This window comes from Rhinatrema bivittatum, chromosome 6 (genome assembly GCF_901001135.1).
Source record: "Rhinatrema bivittatum chromosome 6, aRhiBiv1.1, whole genome shotgun sequence".
Lineage (NCBI taxonomy): Eukaryota > Metazoa > Chordata > Amphibia > Gymnophiona > Rhinatrematidae > Rhinatrema > Rhinatrema bivittatum.
In genome coordinates, this window is record NC_042620.1 from 236982159 (window position 1) to 237001914 (window position 19756).

Here is a 19756-nt window from a genome sequence, read left to right on the forward strand (position 1 = left end):
TTCTCCAGAAATACTGCTTACTCCACTTACTTCCGGTCCCAGAGTAGCAAAATTACAATTCATTATCGTGCTAACAAATTATCACTTTATTAGAGTGGGACACAGCAGGCTAAGAATCCAAGGCTCCTGCTCCATGAGAAGCCTTCATGGTCCTAACACAGCTTCCTCCTGCAATACTGTTATATCTGCTTTCATATAGGCTCCCGTGTTCCCCGCTCTAACCAGTTCAATTAGTTGCAAGCTCATCCTATGCTCCAGGAGGCTTCTGTGGCAGCAGAGACTTTTCGGCAATTGAAACAGGTAGCAGGCAGCCTGGTTTACTGCAGCCACTTCTGAGAGCAGAAAACAAAGTGTCAGCTAGCTAAAACACTTTGAAGCCAACTGGTTGAAATTGAGTATGGGTCATGGAGCTGCTCTCTCTGACAGGGAGGCTTTGAATGCCATTGAGAACAAAGTGACTATAGAGCAGGCCACAACATATAATATATTGTAAAGGCAGTGGAAGCAGACTGCTTATTCTATACTTACATTATGGGATTTGTGCTCCTGCTTCTTCCAGCTGACATCCATACTACAGGTAACACAGTATAAAACTCACCAAAAGGTGCAGCAGAGCTAAGGAGGAAAATAATCACATTACACAGGAAAGAGATATGGTAGAATTTCTTGACTTTAGTAGGTTCCAGAGTAGTTTTTCCAGGATAGGGATGATGACAGAAGATTCAAGTTACATGAACAATGGCCAAATCTTCAAGAATATTTTATTATGTATGAATGAAAGAATTAAGTAAAAAACAAATTTAGAAAATGCAAGACTATGAAAACAGATCTAAAAAGTGTATCTAACAGAGAGAATCACCAATGAGATGGGGGTTTGCCCGATTGCAAAATGATCACAAACCCATTTACAGAAAAGAAAGTTCTTAAAAACACTTAAATGAAGATAGATAAGGTGATGGGACCTGATGGTTTACATCCCGGGAATTTAAAACAGCTCAAGCAAGTACTGACTGTGCGCCATCACAGTTCTTTTCAGCTTGTCTTTAGAGACTGGGGAGACTCTGAAGAACTAAAGGAGAGCTACTGTGGCCCCCAGCTGCACAAAAGTGGAGACAAGGAGGCGGCAGCTAACTTCAGGCCCATCAATCTCATGTCAGTAGGGAGTAAAGGTACCTATAATTTGTTACAAGTCAGACTAATTCACTCATTGAGTGCTGCGTTTAGGCCTTTGCCTTTTGCCACACAAGACAGACCAGCACCTGAAGACGTATTTCTGATGAGTGCCAGTCTGGTTGAGTTTCCTTCCTAAATATCCCATTCCTCAGGCTCTCTTCCTGGGAAGCAGCCAGGGCTGGTGCATCATGCAGGAACCAGGTCACAAAATGCAAACCTAAGAAAGCACAGGAGCAAATGGGATTGGTGTGAGGGTTGGGGGAGAAGGGGCTCGTGGTTTTCAATTCTAGTAACGCACAATTTAAAAAAAAATTTTTTTTACAGCAGTTATGAATAAAAACAGTACAAGATCATTTCATTTCAAGAAAAGGACATTTTTATACAGTAGGTTCATGATGATCCATTTTTCACAGTGCAACAGTAAAGGATCTAGTCAATGTTAACAAAATAAATTAATTTTCAGGAACTATTACTAATGAGCTACACAAAACACCACAGCAAGCGAGATTGATGTCATTAGTGAACAGAACCAGCAGCAGGAGAAACCAGATGGACATTCACTGTCTATTTTAGATTTTTTTTGCAAACATTTAAATTCTGTTTTGCCATGAGGTGCTCCCATAGAGTGGGATTGAAAGAGAAATACCTTGGCAGGTGTCAGGCTCTCTCCTATACAGCAGAAGCCTCTAGGATTTCCCATTTCTTTTTTGGGCTCAGCAGATTCCTCCTGCTCTAATGGGCTTCCAAGCTCAGTCAGCTACTAGGCCACAGGGCCATGAGCCTTCATTCACAGCAAACCTGAGGATTTTTCCCCCATTTTATATCCCTCCCCTACTCACTCACCCAGCCATTGCAGCAGCAGTTTTTGGCCTGGCACCATACGCCAGGGCCTTCCAGAACCCTACAAACATGGGCTCTCAATCTGAGCACTAGATGTCACTATTGCACCATGTCTGGGACTCTACCTTTCACAGGGACTGCGAGCGCCATCTCTGCAGCATCCCCAGCCAGCCCAGGGAATAAGAGACCTGATCTGGCAAATCAAACCTAGGTCCTCCTTGTGGCCATGCACGGCCCTGAGTTACTGGGCTGGCCACAGGATTTCCCCATTCCCGATGAAAACAAAATCAGGCAATTTACTACAAACATGAAAACTGCTTCCCCTCAAAGCCAACGGAAAACAAGGAAGGCTGCACTGCATAAACAACATGCATGCTTCTGTATGACAATTCACCATGGTGGAGAGGAATATGCTCTGTTTTATTTTCATATATTCTTAAGATAGGGTGCCTGCCATGTTGGGCCACTTAAAATTCTGACCTGAAGGAGAAGTATTAGCTTCTAAAAGCTAGACAAAAACTGTATTTAGTCCAATAAAGAAAGGTATCACCTGATACATTTTTTTTTCTTGTTAATGATCTTTTTTTTCCCATGCACAAATTACTTAGAGCAAGAAAACACCTTAAAGCGATCTTTAGAAAAATGTGCTGCCCAAGGAGGATTCACTAAAAGCAGGCATTGCACTCAGAAGAGATACATCACAAAGCTATGTCATTTCAGCTTGTGTTAACTGTAGCACAAGCTTCCCTTCAATTGGATGGGGGGGTCCACTGCAAAATATTGAAGTAAAAAATGTTATGAATTTTTTTTTTTTTTTTTTATAATCTATATTGTCTCAATGGGCTGTTTTCATATCGCACACTAATCTCAGATCTCTTTCCATGACTGTCTCCACAGATAGTCTCTGCTCGTATTGGCATTTTGCTGTCTACCACACAGTTAAAATTATTGTCTGGAATATTCTATATTTATGCTATATAATCACTAAACACGTGCAGAAATCAAAACCTCACAAATCTAACCAATGTGCACACGACAGCTGCTTTCGGTAGACTAATTAAAAAAAGGCTCAGCGAGAGCAGGAGCTACAGAGACAGTCATTTGAGAGTCTGAGTGCCCTCTTTCCCCATAAATTCTCCCAATTTCAGCCAGGAACGATTCTAAGCCTGCTGAGCCACAGCGGTCATTTTATGAGCCTAGAAGTCATTTCAAACACCTGCTTAGAAAAAAAACTGCTGGCAAATCCGTGTTGATGATCATCACTGACCACTGGATTTCTTGCCCACTGCCTGCTGATGACAAAATACAGTCCTGAGAGGTCTCTAGCATTTAGCAAAATGTACTGCGGGCAAAGATGCACAAAGCACTGCATTGTCTGATGCGCTAGGACACTAGTTTTAATGAACACAGGTCTTTATTAAATTCGTCACCCAACACCATACAAGAGAAAACACACAATTTTTTTTTAGTTTATTTACTGCACATATCCTAAAAAAAAAACAAAAAAAAAAAACCAACCAACATAAAAAATAGTCAATGTGAATGTTTTAGTGAATCAAAGGATCAATAAACTCAGCACATAGCAAAACAATGAATTCCAGACATGAAGTTAAGAGGATGCAGGCGTTTACAATGCACTCTCCATGGGATTCCTGCATAGCAGGAAAAAAAAAAAGCAAACAGCCACTTAAATAACAAATGACCGTGGCAACAGCTAAAACTGCTATTGACCGGATGCAAGGAACATTCTGCTGTCCTACGCAGCACACCTTTTACATGAACTGCCCACTTAGCTGTATGCAAAATGACATTTCTTTGATACAGATATACCAGAAACAACTCAGTTGCATGTGGCGGTTTGAGGGGGATAGAGGCTGGTTGTATCAGACCTAAGAACATGTGTTTTCTTTGAAAACATAACTAGAATTTTTTTTTTTAAACCATGAATCTGGGATGTTACAAGGATCTGACCCTAAACCATCTTCTCATTAGAGAAAAAAAAAAAAGAATACATGCAAAAGGAGATGTCTAAAACCTAACACAAGCAAAACTGGTCTAAGTTTGATTTTGATTTGATTTGTAAGATGGGGGGGAAAAAAAAAAAAGAATCCAGACAGACTATTTAAAATGTTCATTGCACCAACAGCCATACCCACCACTACGGAATGCTGCACAATTCAACACACTTGACCTAGTCAATTGTTCAACGCTCTGTCTTCCGGCAGGGAAACAGGATTGCCCACAAATAATGCTTTTCTGATTAAAAAAGGTAGCAAATGTAAGAATGATTAACGAGATTTTTTTTTTTTTTAAATTAACACACACTGCATGCTAATGAGATTTTGAACATAAAGTGCAATGTCATGAACTACAGACGTACAAACTCCACTTCAGTACCACCTATGTTTCTACATACTCAAAGAATGTTCAGGCTGAAGTCAACCGTACGTACACCGGGTGCTGTAGAGTGGAACTATTGCAGACTCCAGAACTTGCCCCCTCCCTGGCCAAGAAAATGGGAGGGGGCTTGGGAAATCGCCCAAATCAGAGACCACCTGATGTGATCCCAACATTCTGGCAATGTTGCTCAAGCATGGTCCAGCTGAAGGTCCCATGAAGACAGAAAGGTTGCATGCTACTTATTGCTGCATTTCCAGAACTGGATGAGGGTGGTGAAGGTTTTTTAAGCTTCATCGCATCTACTGTGTACATTCTGCCAGCTCCTCCCCAACATCTGAAGACTCCAAAAAGGAAGTATCTCAAGTCACTTTGGCCAAGTCAAAGATCTCAGGAATACACAGAGAAAATATGCCAGAGTGAAAACATCCCCAGATCTAATGCATAGGACTATATGCTCATACTGATGGGAAAATATCAGTTGAATTCATGGCTGCTGGCACAGTAAAGAATAACTTGTTAAACTACTGCTGAATAGGCCGGCTCTGTTGGCTCAGGGCATCAGTGTTTCGATTCCCCATGTGTGAGGGCTGGAGGTGGCATGCTCAGGCCTGGGAAGGGAGGAAGGGAAGATGGCTGCCACTACTATGCAAACCCCTACAGGCTAAAAGAGGCTCCCTTCCAGCCCTCAGACAGTTGTTGTTCACTAAGTCACTAGGGCATGCAGAACGTCAGAACTTCCCACACTATGTCCTGGTGTCCCTACAGCCAGTCAGGTTTTCAGGATAGCCACCATAACTATACATGAGGTAAATTTAATCTGTTTATATCTTTAATGTATGCAATTTTATCTCATGCATAGTCATGGTGGATATCCTGAAAACCTGACTAGCTGTGGGGGTCACCAGGACAGGTTTGGAAAGCCCTACTACTGTATGGAAAGAAAAAGTGAAGCTAGTGGGATTAAAAAAAAGGAGAAAAATTATTTGCGCAAGTTACCTGAAGCAGTATCAGGGAGAAAGACAAGTGAGGATAACACTGGATTCAGGGCAAAGATTTTCAGTAGGGATTAAGACACAGGGCCTAGACTTCAAGCCATCCTCTATGATCACTGATATATTTTTCTCACACTAGTCATATTTACCCAAAATGCGATCTCACAAATTAAAAAAAATAAAAATAAACGCCTTTAAAAAGTTCTCGGGACAGGGCTAGATGCTATGGCAGATCCAGATACTAATCATGCAGCACTGGGCACTGCCAGGTGCAAACAAAACTGTTACCTACTGGGCTAGTGCTGCAAAAGCTGCGATCAAAGCTCCAGCCATGACACTGAGGCAACACACACTGGCCATCTGAAAAATACATTTGTACAGGACTCCATGCCCCATCAGTTAGGGGACTGTAGCTATAATATCTGGGTTGGGGGGAGGGGGAGCCTGATTAGGGCAAAGGCCACTGTAGGATGGGAATGAAACCTCAGTCTCAGCACTCTCTGCCACACGAGAGCGAACAGTGCTGGGGCAAGCTTCCAACTGGCCAAGAAATCCAAAAAATAGGATACATGGGAGAAGGGTCCCCAAAAAAAACACATTTCCCAAGAAAACTTGTTTGCTGCTTAATAGGTGATTTTGATGGCTCTTACAGTATTTAAAAAAAAAAAAAAAAAAAAAGCAACTGACAATTATAGCTCCAGTGTTACTTGAAAATTTTAGCCTTCACTTTCTGCCTGTTGCGTGAGCAGAGAATGAACAACAAAGTTTCTTCTTTCATCTCAAGCAAGAACCCTGTAATATGGCTCATCAATTTGCCCACCTGTTAGCAAATGGTTTTATAAAAGGCTCAAGGTTGCCTAGATATATAAAATGACAGTCAGAAGAAGAGATTTCCCCCTTTGTGCTGGTACTTGTCCCATTTTCTTTCCCTGCCTCCACCTGACAATTTCCCAGGGCCTAGGATTTCCCCAACTGGATGGGCACACACTTAAGGCCAATCCCATGTGTTAAGCGGGATTGCTTGAATAAAGCCTCATTACCTCCAGCCCACATTTAGCCATCAAACCTAGGTCAACTAAGCCACAGCATACACATACCCCTCTCGCCTCTGCCGCAAGATACACTTCCTCACGCACATCCCATAGGTAGGACATGTGCGCTCTCCTCTCCCCCAGTAAGCGGGACATGAGCACACAAACATACACCTCTCCGCAGCAGAGTCACAGGATGAGACCTGAAATTCCACATCTGAATGACTCTTTCTGCAATTGTGGTGATCGGTGTGGCAGTATTATCACTATATTTGGCACTACAGTGGATCTTTAATTTTAAAATTAGAAAAAGATTGAGAAAAATAAATAAAATCGGGCATGCGACATACTAAATTGGGGCTTTCCAGTATCGGAACTCTGTGACTATCGCATGCATGACGTTTCCCATCTGAAATAGTTCCACTCTACTCAGAGAAATTCAACTTTACTTTTAAAGTAAGTAATGAGAGGTTGTCCTTCACCACAAGCTGCTTCACGGAATAAATATGTACCTTCTTCCTATGCCATATAAATCAAGATTTACACAGCTTAAATATTCGGAGACATGCGTTAAGAGTTTAGGTACCAGATACTTCTTCATGATCACAACACGCAAATGTTACTGTGAACAACCACCAACCAACGGGACAGGCCTTACATGGGTCCACGTCGCGCATTATTTTGTATGTTTACAGGAGGCTCAGAGTCATCCATGGGAAGAACGAGACGCGTCCCTCGAATGACAAGTTCATGGTCTCCAAATGCGAGCTCCCGGTCTAGGGCATCTTCTGAATTGTTTCCAATAGCCCTTCTGGATGTGCCCGAAGCCACAGATTCTGTATTCACGGTGGAATCGCCATATGTCAGGCTGATATCGCCATCATTTAGGATAAGGTCCGAGTCATCGTCCTTCAGCTGTTCTTGATTCTAAAATGAAAAGAAATGCCTGGGGTTATTCAAAGTCTCCCTACAAACTATACTCTGCCAGCATCACCACTCCAGCTAATTCCAGAAACACCTATGTCCTAGTGGTATCCATGACATAGGTGACATGGCCCCAGTACAGGAGCAGCCATGGCTTGATTTCCATCCACAATATACAGATGCCATGACCCCATTATACTGTCTGTGGAACAAGGATTCCATGCCTCCAAGTCCAGCATCCTGTCTCCTACAGTAGCCAATGCAGGTCACAAGTATCTGACAAGAAACCAAAAAGAATAGATCTAATCCAACCTGCTTATAACCAGGGATAAGCAGTGACTTTCCCAAGTCTACATGGCTAATAGTTTAAGGACTTTTCCTTCAGGAATTTGTCCAAACTCTTTTTGAACCCAGTTATGCTAACTGCTTTCACCACATCCTCTGGTACCAAATTCCATAATTTAATTGTGCACTGAATGAAAGGCATACTCTGATTTGTTTTAAATGTGCTAACTATGAGCTTCATGGAGTGATCCCTAGTCCTAGTACTATTTGAGAAGGTAATTAACTATTCCCTGTTTACCCATTCCACCCCATTCATGATTTTGTAGACTATCATATCTCCTTCTCAGCCGGTCTTTTCTCCAGGCTAAAGAGCCCTAATCTTTTTAGCCTTACCTCACAGGGCAGCCATTACATCCCTTTTATCATTTTAATTGCCTTTCTCTGAATCTCTTCTATTTCTGCTATATTTTTTGAGATGGGGCGACCAGAACTCAAGCCACGGTTGCACCATGGATCAATACAGACACATTATTATATCCTCTGTTATTTTCCATTCTTTTCCTAATACCTAACATTCTGCTTGTTTTTTGACTACCGCCGTGCACTGGGTCAATGATTCAAAGTATTATCCACAATGACTTCAAAATCCTTCTTTCTGGGTGGGGACACCTAATATGGAACCCAGCATCATGGATCTATTGTTTGGATTACCCTTCCCTATATGCATCACTTTGCACTTGTCCACATTACATTTAATCTGCCATTTAGATGCTCAATCCCCAGTCTTGCAATTCCTAATAATCGGCTAGTGACAACTTCGAGGGTCATTTTCGAATCTGAGCACCTCACTCATCACTGGCACTGTACCACAACAAATGGTTTAAAGCACAATAATGGACTTAACACTTGAACTCAGCAGCACTCTGCCATTAGCACATCTGATAACTTAAACCTTTTGCTGCTCTACAAAGCCCATTACTGTAAAAGATTTAAAAAATCAGCTTTTCAAAACTATAAACAAAGCTACAGTGCAGAATTTTATGTTTGTTTTACTTAGTAATATTAGATTTTTAATGGATTGATAAAATACATTCAGAGGATGAGCTGCAAAATGTCCCATCCTCTGGGAGATGCCAAAATATGGTCCTTAACTTGGGTGGGACCTGGAGAGTTCTGCTCATAGAACAATCTCACCAAAGCACATGAAAGCCAGAGCCACAACATCCAAGGGATAATGCCTAGCAAAAGTGTGCAACAACTTCCCAGTAGCCGCCCAGTAAATTGCATGTGGCGACACCTGTTGTGACTCAGTCCAGGAAGTCACTTGAGAATGTATCAAGTGCAGCCCTAAACCCCCTGGAAACAAACACCCTTTAGAAATGTAAGTCAACTTGATCGCTTCCCTCAGCCACCGCACAACTGTAGCCTTAGACGCTTATTTCCCTTCTTTGGACGACTCCACAGTACAAAGAGATAATCCGATCTACGGAAATCATAAGTGACCTTTAGATACCTCAATAATGCATGCCTGTAATCTAAGAGCCTAAGCTCCCCCACGTGAAGTGTAGAGGAATCCAAATCTGGAAAATCTGAAAGCTCCACTGTCTAACTAAGATGGGACGCCAAAACTACCTCAGGCAGAAAAGAAGGCACCATGCATAAAGATCCCCCGCGAATCCATCTGTAGGAAGGGATCTCGACACGACAGCACCTGGAGCTCTGAAATTCTCCTGGTTGAACAAATAGCCACCAAGATAACCATTTAAAGAGTCAAGTCCTTAACTATAGCTCTTTTCAGTGGTTCAAACCAAGCCTTGCACAGTCTTCTAAGGACTAGATTCAGATTCTAAGACTGACACAAATGCTCCGCACCTGAGGATGCAAGTTCTTAGCTCCCCAAAGGAACCTTATCTGTATGTGTGCACCTTACCCCAGAGACAACCCAATGTCGCAACCTGGACTCTCAGAATTACAGGCCAGTCCCTTGACCAGAACTTTTCTGTAGAAAAGCCAAAATATGCGACACCATAGCCTGAACAGGCTGAGGCTGCACTCCGACAGCAGACCAGGACTCGAAGATCCTCCAAATGCGCACAAACATCAAGGATGCAGAAGGTCGCCTAGCCTGCAATAAGGTAGAAATAATAGCTTTGAAATATGCCCTCCATTTCAGTTGCCTCCTCTCGGAAGCAAAGCTGCAAGACAGAAGTGAGCTGCCTGACATGAGAATATTGGGCTCTGGTCGAAGAGAGTCAACCAATGACCAAATATTAGGAGGCCATCTATGGCCAGAATGATCAGATCTGGGAAGCATGGTCGATGTGACCACTCTGACTCTACCAGGATCACGTTGCTCAGATGTTTCTCTATCTGCCGTGATCTCTTGTCCACCAGAGGCCATGGAGGGAAGAAAGAAGAAACTCTCTCCACAGCAGCACCAGAGCTACAATTCCTTCCATACCGTGTGTGCTGTTCAGTGGCTGTAAAACCACAATGCCTTAGTATTCTCTTTGGTCGGGATACCTCCATCTTCTGTGAATGAGACACATCGCTGCCTCCAACAGCTCCCATTCCCCGGGATCTAATTTTCTCAACTGAGAAAATTTGCCTAAACATTGTTCACTCCAACGATGTGAAACACTGTCAGCTGCTCCAAATGCTGCTCTGCCCAGAGAATCATCTCCTGGGCCTCTCAAGCCACTGCCTGATTCTTGGTTCCATCTTGACGGTTGATGTAAGCCACCATTGTCACATTGTCTGATAGGATCCATATTGAATGGCCGTATCACCTTGGCAGACAGGCAAGCCATGCGAATTGCACTGCTCTTGTCTCTAACCAACTGATAGACCATGAGGCCTCCTGTTTCAACCACTGGCTCTTTGCTGACTAATCTTGCCACGCTGCCCGCCATCTGGAGAGGCTTGCATTGGTGGTGACTATTACCCAGTTCGGAACCTCCAATTCTGCCCCCACACTCAAGTAAGCCACCATGAAAGAATGTCCCTGGCTTCCCCCTCTTACGGAAGAGGAAGATGAAACTCTTCCAATAACTGATTACAGCGGGAGAAAAGAGTCCCCTGCAGAGGCCACATATGCATAAGCCCAATGCATTAATTCCAATGTCGATGCCACAGAACACAGGACCTGTAAATAGCCCCAGGCCCTGGGCACCGAAAGCTCTAGCAGAAGCCTAATCTGACTCTGCAATTCAGCACTCTCTCTCTGTGAGAAACACTCTCTCCTCCAGCATGTCAAACTGAGCTCCCAGATACTCCAGAGTTTGAAAGAGGACTAAATGGCTCGTTGCTAGGTTCACTACCCATCCTAGAGTCTTCAAGCACATCGGTACCTTTTGTACTGACTGTCAACAGAGGTTCTCTGATTTCACACAAATGAGCCAGTCATCCAGATGCAGACGCACTAACACACCTTCCTTTTGCAATGCGGCCACCCCCACCACCATTTTGGTGAAGGTATGTGGAGTTGCCAGGCAAAGGGAAGGGCTTGAAATCAAAAATGTTCCCTCACAGCTATGTGCAGATATGCTTCTGTCAAAGCAAGAGATGCCAATAACTCTCTCGTGTACCACTGCTCTGACAGACCTCAGAGTTTCCATACAGAAACGGGGAACCTTGAGAGCCTCCTTTACCTTCTTTAAATCCAGTATTTCTTGAATTGGATACAAGGGAGAAAGAAACGGGATGCTTAACTTAAAATTGGCCTCCGGCCACACTAAGCATGTTCAAGGTCTGAGCCAACAAACTCAGCAAGACATCCCTGTGAAAAAAGAAAAACTCTGAGCAGTCTCCCAATAAGTTTTCCAAAATCTGAGCATTCTCAATAAATTTTCCCTCTTCTAGAGGTCAGAAAGTCAACTTCCCATCAGAATCCTTCAGTGTCTCATGATCCACATCCCTTTGAACATTACCAGGGACAGCCTCCCTACACCATTTGCCCACTGTGACTGACAAATAAGAGGCCCAAGCATGCAATCCCTACCTAGTAGATTGCTTTGCCTTCACTGGTTGCCCCTGCAGAAAGATCTGCAGGCCCTGGAAACATTTCACCCATGAGGAGGAGGAGGATGGATCTAGAGAGGAGCCCATAGGCCCAAACTTGCTCTCGCAAACCTCTCTCTCGGGGAGGAGGAGTACTGACAGTTGACTCGCCTCCCACTCAACTCCCCTCCAGAGACACCATAGGCTGAAGGGACGTCCCAACATGGGCAAAAGCTGTAATAGTCAATTTGAACATCTAAACACCGCTGACACAAATGGAGAAAGAGTGAGGACTTAATTGCTATCAGATAGCAAGGTGCTTGGACCTGTTCGTCCCCGGCGCTGACTTCTCCTGAACTTCAGCAACCCAGGCGTACTCGTACACCCCTCCAGGATGCGCACAAATACAAGTTCAAGACTAGGCTACGGTCTTACGCGCACAGGTCCCCGTGCATGCAACGCCACATGGCGAGAATGCGTGAACATACCTACACACGTGGGAAAAGAACCGCTGCCACGGCCTACCACACAGCTAAGTAAAGCCTGCTTGCACCTTTAGCATGTTTAGACCCGGATCCATTCAATGTCCAGCACCAAAAATCATCGAAGGCCTGAAGAGCTTCTCAACAGCTCAGGCTTCTTGACTGGCTGAAAATCCATGGAGACTGGAGCAGAGAGCCAGCATACCCTGCTGCTTGTTCTGCTAAACAAGCTTTGTGCATAAGCAAATTAAAATCAACAGAAGACCTCCACCAAAACCAGAGACTCCTCCTCGGTGCATGTGCTTCTCTGCACTTCTGTGGGACAGGGAACCACCGGCGATAGTTGAGGAGGGGATTTCCCGCCGACACTGCTACAGAATAAAAAATGGCCGGTTTCCACACTGATGGGGAAAGCTTCAGTGCTAGACCCCTTCGCCCGTGAGGCTCATTCTACTAGTGCAGCCATGCTCGATGCAGACCCCCGAATGCCATGCCGCTTTTGCCGTACATGCACGCTGTTCCTCCCCACACCCGCAGAACCACCAGCACAACAGCAAGCAGGGGAACAGTCCCTCAGTGCCACAGAGCCAACCCCCAATCTCCTCCACAGGCAGAGAAGCTGCTGAAAACTTCCAATGCTGAGCTCTGAGCTGCTAAGATAGCTCTCCCCTGCAATCCCAATGTGTCACAGATTCCTCTAACTAGTTCCTTGTTTTTGTTTTTTTACTCTGAGAACAAATAAAGACACATAGAAACAAATACTTTCCTTTGGTACAGAGGTTCTAGTTCCAGGAGTGCAGGCTGCATGGCAGATAAGAAAAGAGCTAGACCACTGGCTATATCAGTCTCCTTTCGCCACACTTTAGCAACCCAGCCCAGGACAAACCATATAAAAGGGATACTTCCCTGCTCCACTGGGCTTGCAGTGCAGAACTGCCAACAGATTCACCGCTGTCTCATGGGGGATGAGGGATCTGGACCACCAGATGTCCACCCTACAGACCTCCGGACCGAGACACCAGAGGGGTCACCAACCCCCTGCTCGTCTGCCTCAAACCATGGAGAATGGCCCCGCCAGGACCTCACAACCCCCTGGGAGGATCCAGAAATTTTGTCTTGTAACCTTTTTTTTTTTCCTTTCTTTCCAGATTGCAGGTTTTAAACCATCTACCATCTGCTGGAGACAGAGAAATACTGAGGGACTGCAGGTGGCACACTGGGTAGTGCACAGTGTCGGTGAAACTTCCTCTGTCTCCATCTGCTGGCAGGGAGACAAAACCCAGGAGTCAGGACTGATCTTGGTATGAACAGGGAACATTTATTTTACAAAGGGACTATGAGGTTGTTTAATGCAAAACATCACAGCAAGGCTAATATTGGATTAAGCAAGTAGAAAGAGTATCTTCCCTTTGCTTAGAATTCATCACTGGTTGCCAATGCAGGGATGCACTAATTTAAAGTGGCTCTCAATGTTATTTTGAATCATACATGACATGGCCCACAAGAGATTAAGTCCCAACTTTGTGGATATACTCCAAGTAGGCCACTGCAATCAGCCCATGAAAATCTGCTTTCCATCGCGTCTTCACAAGAAGGGCGTTTGGCAAAGACTAGATCTAGGCCTTTTTCAGTACTTTCTCCTGATCTCTAGAAGTCCTCAACAAAGGGCAAGAGATTTGAAACTAAAATTATCTTTCCTTCAGAAGAAAGCTTAAATAATGGGGCCAGAAGCATCTTTAAGGAATAGGGGCCTGATTTATATTGATGGCCCAATTAGTTTTAATTCTGTGGGAACTGAATTTTATTCATTAGGATTAAAGTTTTATTCAGCTTCTGGGTGAGACTGATTGTTGTGGCTCTGATGGACCTGGTGGTGTTATCTATAAGTGGGGACCTGTATCCCCATCAGGCCAGTCAGTCGGCCAAAAGTTTTATTCTAATTACAACAATGTTATGTTTTTCAGTTATAACAACCAAAAACAGTAACAATGAACAAAGTTAAGTGCTGATTTGGCGCTATGTCTGTTATATGTGATTATGCTTTGTTATGGGGCGGGGGGGCTGCAGCTCTCATTCCTTGTAATTTACAAGTTATATTGATATTTGATTGATTATAGGAGTGATTTGAGTATATACTGTCCTGGGCAAGTATTGTAAATTGTTAAATTAATTTAAATTACATTTTAAAGATAAAATAGCAGAGGGAACAAGATACCAGATTAATCTTTAGAAATATATAGTGAATGATTTCTTGCAGAGCTTTTTTTAGTTTGAATTTTCTGTAAAAGAAAATGTAATAACCATAAGTGGGATATTAAATGTATTGGGAGGGATGGGGTACCACAGCTCACTGATAGCACGGATATACCCCAATAGGCCCTGGCTTATGCTTGCACAACTCACTAAGCAAGGGAGAGGAAGACTAGGAGATAAAAGGCAATATGAAAGATTCATTTAAGGTAAACTGGTTTCATTAATGCTGAACTTACTTCGTAGGCCTGAGGGCTTGTCAGACATCTTGCAACAGGTCCACAGCAACTAGGAAGTGTAGTTGTGAGAGGTGGTCCACTGTGTGTCAGCAAAGGCTTCAGATAGCTACACGCATTAAAGAAAGAACCTCAAAGACCATTAGCATGCTGCTTGCATCTGTCCCCTTTACAAGGCTTGAAATTTCTGTGTTTCATTTCTATTAGCTTAGTTTTAATGATTTGATGTACCTACAATTACTTAAAAACATAAGCAGAGAGAGAGAGCTGTTGCTTTAGATATCCTGAATCATTAAGTCTTGGTTACCAGACTTCATGAAATCAGGATATCTGGTCCCATTTTATCTTGGTTTCGCTCCTGACAGGTTATACACAACAGATCAGAGTCACATCGAAGGTCTCCTCCTGGTAAGAAGTTTCCACAGCAGTCCCTCAGGGCTCAGCCCTATATGCTGCGCTGCTCAATATTTAGTTAGCCTTTCTGTGTAAATTTCTTGCTGGTTTGGGTATAAATTATAAGATCTATGCTGACATCCAGTTTTTTATTCTATCAGCCACTTTTGAATTCATTTCCACATGCCCTTCTGCTCTCAAACATTGACTTATCACTGAATAGATAAGAGTGAGCTGATGGTAACAGATTTCCGATCCCTAATGTTCTGAACTTTTGGGTGTTTGAAGGCATTGAGCTATCAGTTGTACATCAAATAAGGAATCTGGGTGTAATCCTAGATCAGAATTTATCCATGAGTCATCAGATGAAAGCTGTGGTGTCATCCGCTTTTAATAAATTACATAAGCTACTTCTTAACACAGATGACTTTTGCATGGTCCTGCAAGCCTTGACTTTTCCTGCCTTTGACTAATTCCTTGTGCTGTGGCTTACCTGCTAAGTTCCCTTAGGTCTCTTCAAATTATACAGAATTCCACTGTCTACATTCAAGGATGAACGATCATATTACTCATGCTCCCTATTCGCTCCACTGGTTTCCTATACTGTGGTGTATGAAATTCAAAATACTAACACTTATACAAAAACTTATCAATAAAGTTAACACCCCTTGGATTAATCTCCCTCGAGGGTGTATGCCTTTCCCAGAGCTTTCCAATCTGCTCATCAAGGGAAGTTAAAAAGTGTCAGCCCTGTGTCTTGCACATCTTGCTGAAACTCACGACCATGTGTTTTCGGTCTTAGGACCTCTGCTCTGGAACTCTCTATCAGGCCCTCTTTGTTTGACAACTGATCCTTGAGCTTTTAAGAAAGCAGTGAAAACTTCTCTCTTTAAAAATGCCTTTAATTAGGTGGATTTGTCCTGATCTAGAGCCTCCTCATGTGTTTGTTGTAAAGCTCTGTCTGCTCTCTCATTGTATGTTTTTGACTTATTCTGTGTCTTTGCTTATTTTGTATGATTTTTTTTTTGTGTGTAGATAGATAGATATATATATATATATATATATATATATATATATATATATAGTTAGCAATCCAACATACCCTGCATGGCCATTTTGATTGTGACACTGCGCAAGCAGTATATGCAATCATTTGCTTGTGCCATAAATTATATATAGGTCATACTAAACTGCCAGTCAAGACTAGAATTATCCACCATAAAAGCTGCATCAGGACTTTTAAACTTGAATCCCCTCTAGTGAAACATTGGATAAAGTATAAGCACACAATGGACGACCTTCAATTTTTTGTGGTGCAAAGATTAATACATGCGAGGGAAGGCAACATTTCTCTAGCATTGCGACGGCAGGAACAGTTCTATATTTACAGCTGGTATCACACAACCAGAAGGATTAAACCTTAATATAGAATGGGAAGCATCTTTATGAGCCTGAGTTTTCCCCTGATGTTTTCATTTTATCCGTTACATTTTTCTTTTTTCTTTTTCATTGTTCTGTTTTCTGTTCCTTTTTTTAAGTTTCTCTGCAACTCAAATTTAAGGTTTGGAATGATAGAACGTTCCTCCAGGTAGTAATGTCATGAACGCTGTGACGTCACTCAGATACGTATGACATTTGCACAGAGATGCACCTGCAAAGCTGCACAAATATGGGTCAGTTTCCCAGTGAAGCGCTGCAGGAAGGAAGGCTCGTGTGAGGTTTTATGCATTTGAGTTTGCTTCTTTTTAGTCTAAAATTTAGTTTTTCATTTCACATTAATCCAGTTTTATTTGTACGCTATTCAGAATGTTTTGTTACTATTTATCCCCAGATATTTTTGTGCAATGCAGAACAAAGAATCTTATACAAATTGCAAATTCGCCCATGCTTGAACACAAATTGCTGATGACTTGAAATTTCCGTTATTTAATGGTGGGTGAGCAGCTTTTGTTTTTAATGAAATAGGTACAGTATAGGTTTGACTGTAATGGTGTTTTGGTTACAGTCTGTTGGTCCGATTGCTGTGTTGGATCTCCTGTTCCTGATGAAGCCCTTTATGTGGAGAAACAAAGGGACCTTTGTCGAAGGGCGTTTTTGACTGACACTTTTCATGGCATCTCTAAGCCAGTGCAACTTGTTATGAGAGAAGAGTTGTCATTTGCAACCTTGCAAGGCTATTGTGAAGACATTTGTGCTTACTTTCTTACAGTGGATTGGATTATTTTGTTTACACATTGTCAAGGCTTCTGGACTTTTGCCAAACTTGCATGGACTGTTGTAAGATATTTATTGTTTTGATGTTTTGAGAATAAATTATATTCCTCTTTGCATAAATAAATATTTTCTAAATAATGGAGCAATCTGGTTGATTGTCAGAACATGAGTGTTGTTGATCTGCTATACATTAATGTCTATACATACATATATTAAATACAAATACATATATATATATATACATATATATACATATATACATATATACATGTATATATATATACATATATATATATATATATACATATAAATACATATAAATACATATATTTAAAAGGGATACATATATCCCTTTTAAACTGGCAGGCTTTCCCAGTTATTCTTCACTGTTAAATTACTATCTCCTTTTCTTCTGTTCCAAGTTGAAATATGTCCCTGTTTTATTGTAACTGCAATTTTCCCTTCTTTTAGCACTTGTTAATGTTTTTTATCACTTGTTAATGTTTTTTTATCACTTTATTGTTGTTCACTCCTTGTTATTTGTAAACCGGCATGATGCGATTCCCTTCGCGAATGCCGGTATAGAAAAGACTCAAATAAATAAAATAAATAAATAAATATATACACACATCCAATTCCCCCAGGTAGACTGTCCTGATAATTTGCTGGCTTCCTCCACGCTTGACCCATCGGTGCCCCCCTTTGCTACAAAAGATGACCTCTGAAGTGAACAGACTTTCTGCCTGTGCATCCCTGCCTCCCTTCCATGAACAGGATTAGAGTGCAGGCAGACATGAGAACCGAACTGGAGCCTCTGGGGCTATCCATCACTATTCATGAAGAGAATTTTGCTTTAGCAGCCAAAATTTCCCTGCCAGTAAGGATACTTGTGATCAAAGTTGTACCACAGTCTGAAGAGCCAGGCACTATCTGCTCTTGTACTCCGCCTTTCACTCTCAGGTAGACCCTAAAAGAAGAGGGAAAAAAAGTTTTAAAAAATGTGAGCCAGCACTTCTCTCTCTCGCACAATGAGCTGTGATCACCATAAGGACATCGACTGCTTAACACACACTCAGGGGGAAGATGGCACTACCAGAGCTACTTGGGTGAATTGTCCTTGGCCAGCATGGAAATCCTCTTCATGTGGAAGATATGGACCAGGGGGAAAAAAAAAGAAAAAGATTTAACCCCAGCCCTCAGCTTTCAAAAGGAAGTGAACAGATAAATGGTACTTCTATCTCCATGTGTGTTTCTCCCCAGCAGTGCTGAATGACATCCTAAGCACACAACATTACGCCAGACTAGAAACACACCAAAATGGTCAGTGCTTACCAACTGATCCTGATCTGCATCAACACCAACCCTAATAGAACAAAAAACAATTAGCAGTGTTGGAAACAATCCCCCCCCCCCCCCAAAAAAAAAAAGCCCTGCACGCATACATAGCTATTTAACAATGCCATGACAGGATGTACACAACACAGAAGGAACTAAATTCCTTAGCTTCTGCTCCTCCATTTTAAGACCATGTTAAAAAAATAAAAATAATCCAAAAGGATCCATTCATCAATAATTCTGCTCCTGTCACACACACACACACACACACACACACACACACACACACACAAAATCCTCTTACTGAGCAGGACGCTATTATTGCCAAGTTATGGACTTTTTACATAAAGAATATACTCTCCATAATATAGTCATTACTGTGGGTTCTTGTTTGACCACCTATAAATCTGGTGCTTTACACCAAGCACAGGTTTGAAGTCTTCCAGCTGCCACACTATGGACTGCAAGTGACATTTAGTGGTCAAACTGGTTCATTACAACTGTCAAATCATGAAATTCACCTTCACTGTTCCTACAAACCTGCAAGTATTCTACCTACAAAGCATGTTCAACTATTTATGTATGATCAGATTTAGCTCAATTTTGGAGGTATGCCCAAGGAGGACATTTCACCATACAAACATCTCCTCAGGAATAAAAAACATGAAAAAATGTGTGACCGTATTGACAGTTTATTTTTGGCCTGGCAGTTTTCTCTTGCTCTTCTGAACTGGAATCAGATTCTACTAAGCTACAGCACCATGAGGCTTTTCTTGCACTATTTTTTCAGCCCCGCCCTAGCAGCAACATTTCTCTGCCAGGAGTCACGGATAGCAGCAGCTCCCTCCATACCCCAGGTCTAGGGCTGGAAAAATCCCAGACACATGAACACTTAGGGGCCTAGCACCTAACATCCCAAGTTCAACAGGAGCTGCTGCCAACCTGAGCCCAAAGAGAACGCGGAGGCCACCAACGCCTCTGGCCCAACCGAGGAAAAAAGGATGTTGCCAAGGCTAGCTCGAGTCTGAGCACAGAAGCCACTACAGCTGCCACTACGAGCCCAAATCCTGGGAAATGGGCCGATACAGTAAAGTCTACGGGAGAGCCGGCTCTCCCGGCGCACGCACCGGCCACTCGCCAGTGCGTGCGATTCTGTATGCTAATTAGGCCCGGCGGTAGAAACGGGCAAAAGGAGGCGCTAG

At 42.7% G+C, this 19756-nt stretch overlaps 1 protein-coding gene across 1 annotated transcript in view; it reads right to left on the minus strand.

Moving 5' to 3' along the window:
* Nucleotides 1–680: 680 nt before the first annotated feature.
* SLC9A6 (solute carrier family 9 member A6) overlaps nucleotides 681–19756 on the minus strand; it is a 95513-nt gene continuing 76437 nt past the window's right edge. The window contains exons 13-17 of the mRNA XM_029606644.1: nucleotides 18552–18582; nucleotides 18107–18186; nucleotides 14616–14721; nucleotides 7095–7363; nucleotides 681–1390 (exon numbers count right to left, since the gene is read on the minus strand). Coding sequence (XP_029462504.1) covers nucleotides 1360–1390; nucleotides 7095–7363; nucleotides 14616–14721; nucleotides 18107–18186; nucleotides 18552–18582 — 517 coding nt within the window. The 3' untranslated portion in view covers nucleotides 681–1359. The remainder of the gene's footprint in view (nucleotides 1391–7094; nucleotides 7364–14615; nucleotides 14722–18106; nucleotides 18187–18551; nucleotides 18583–19756) is intronic.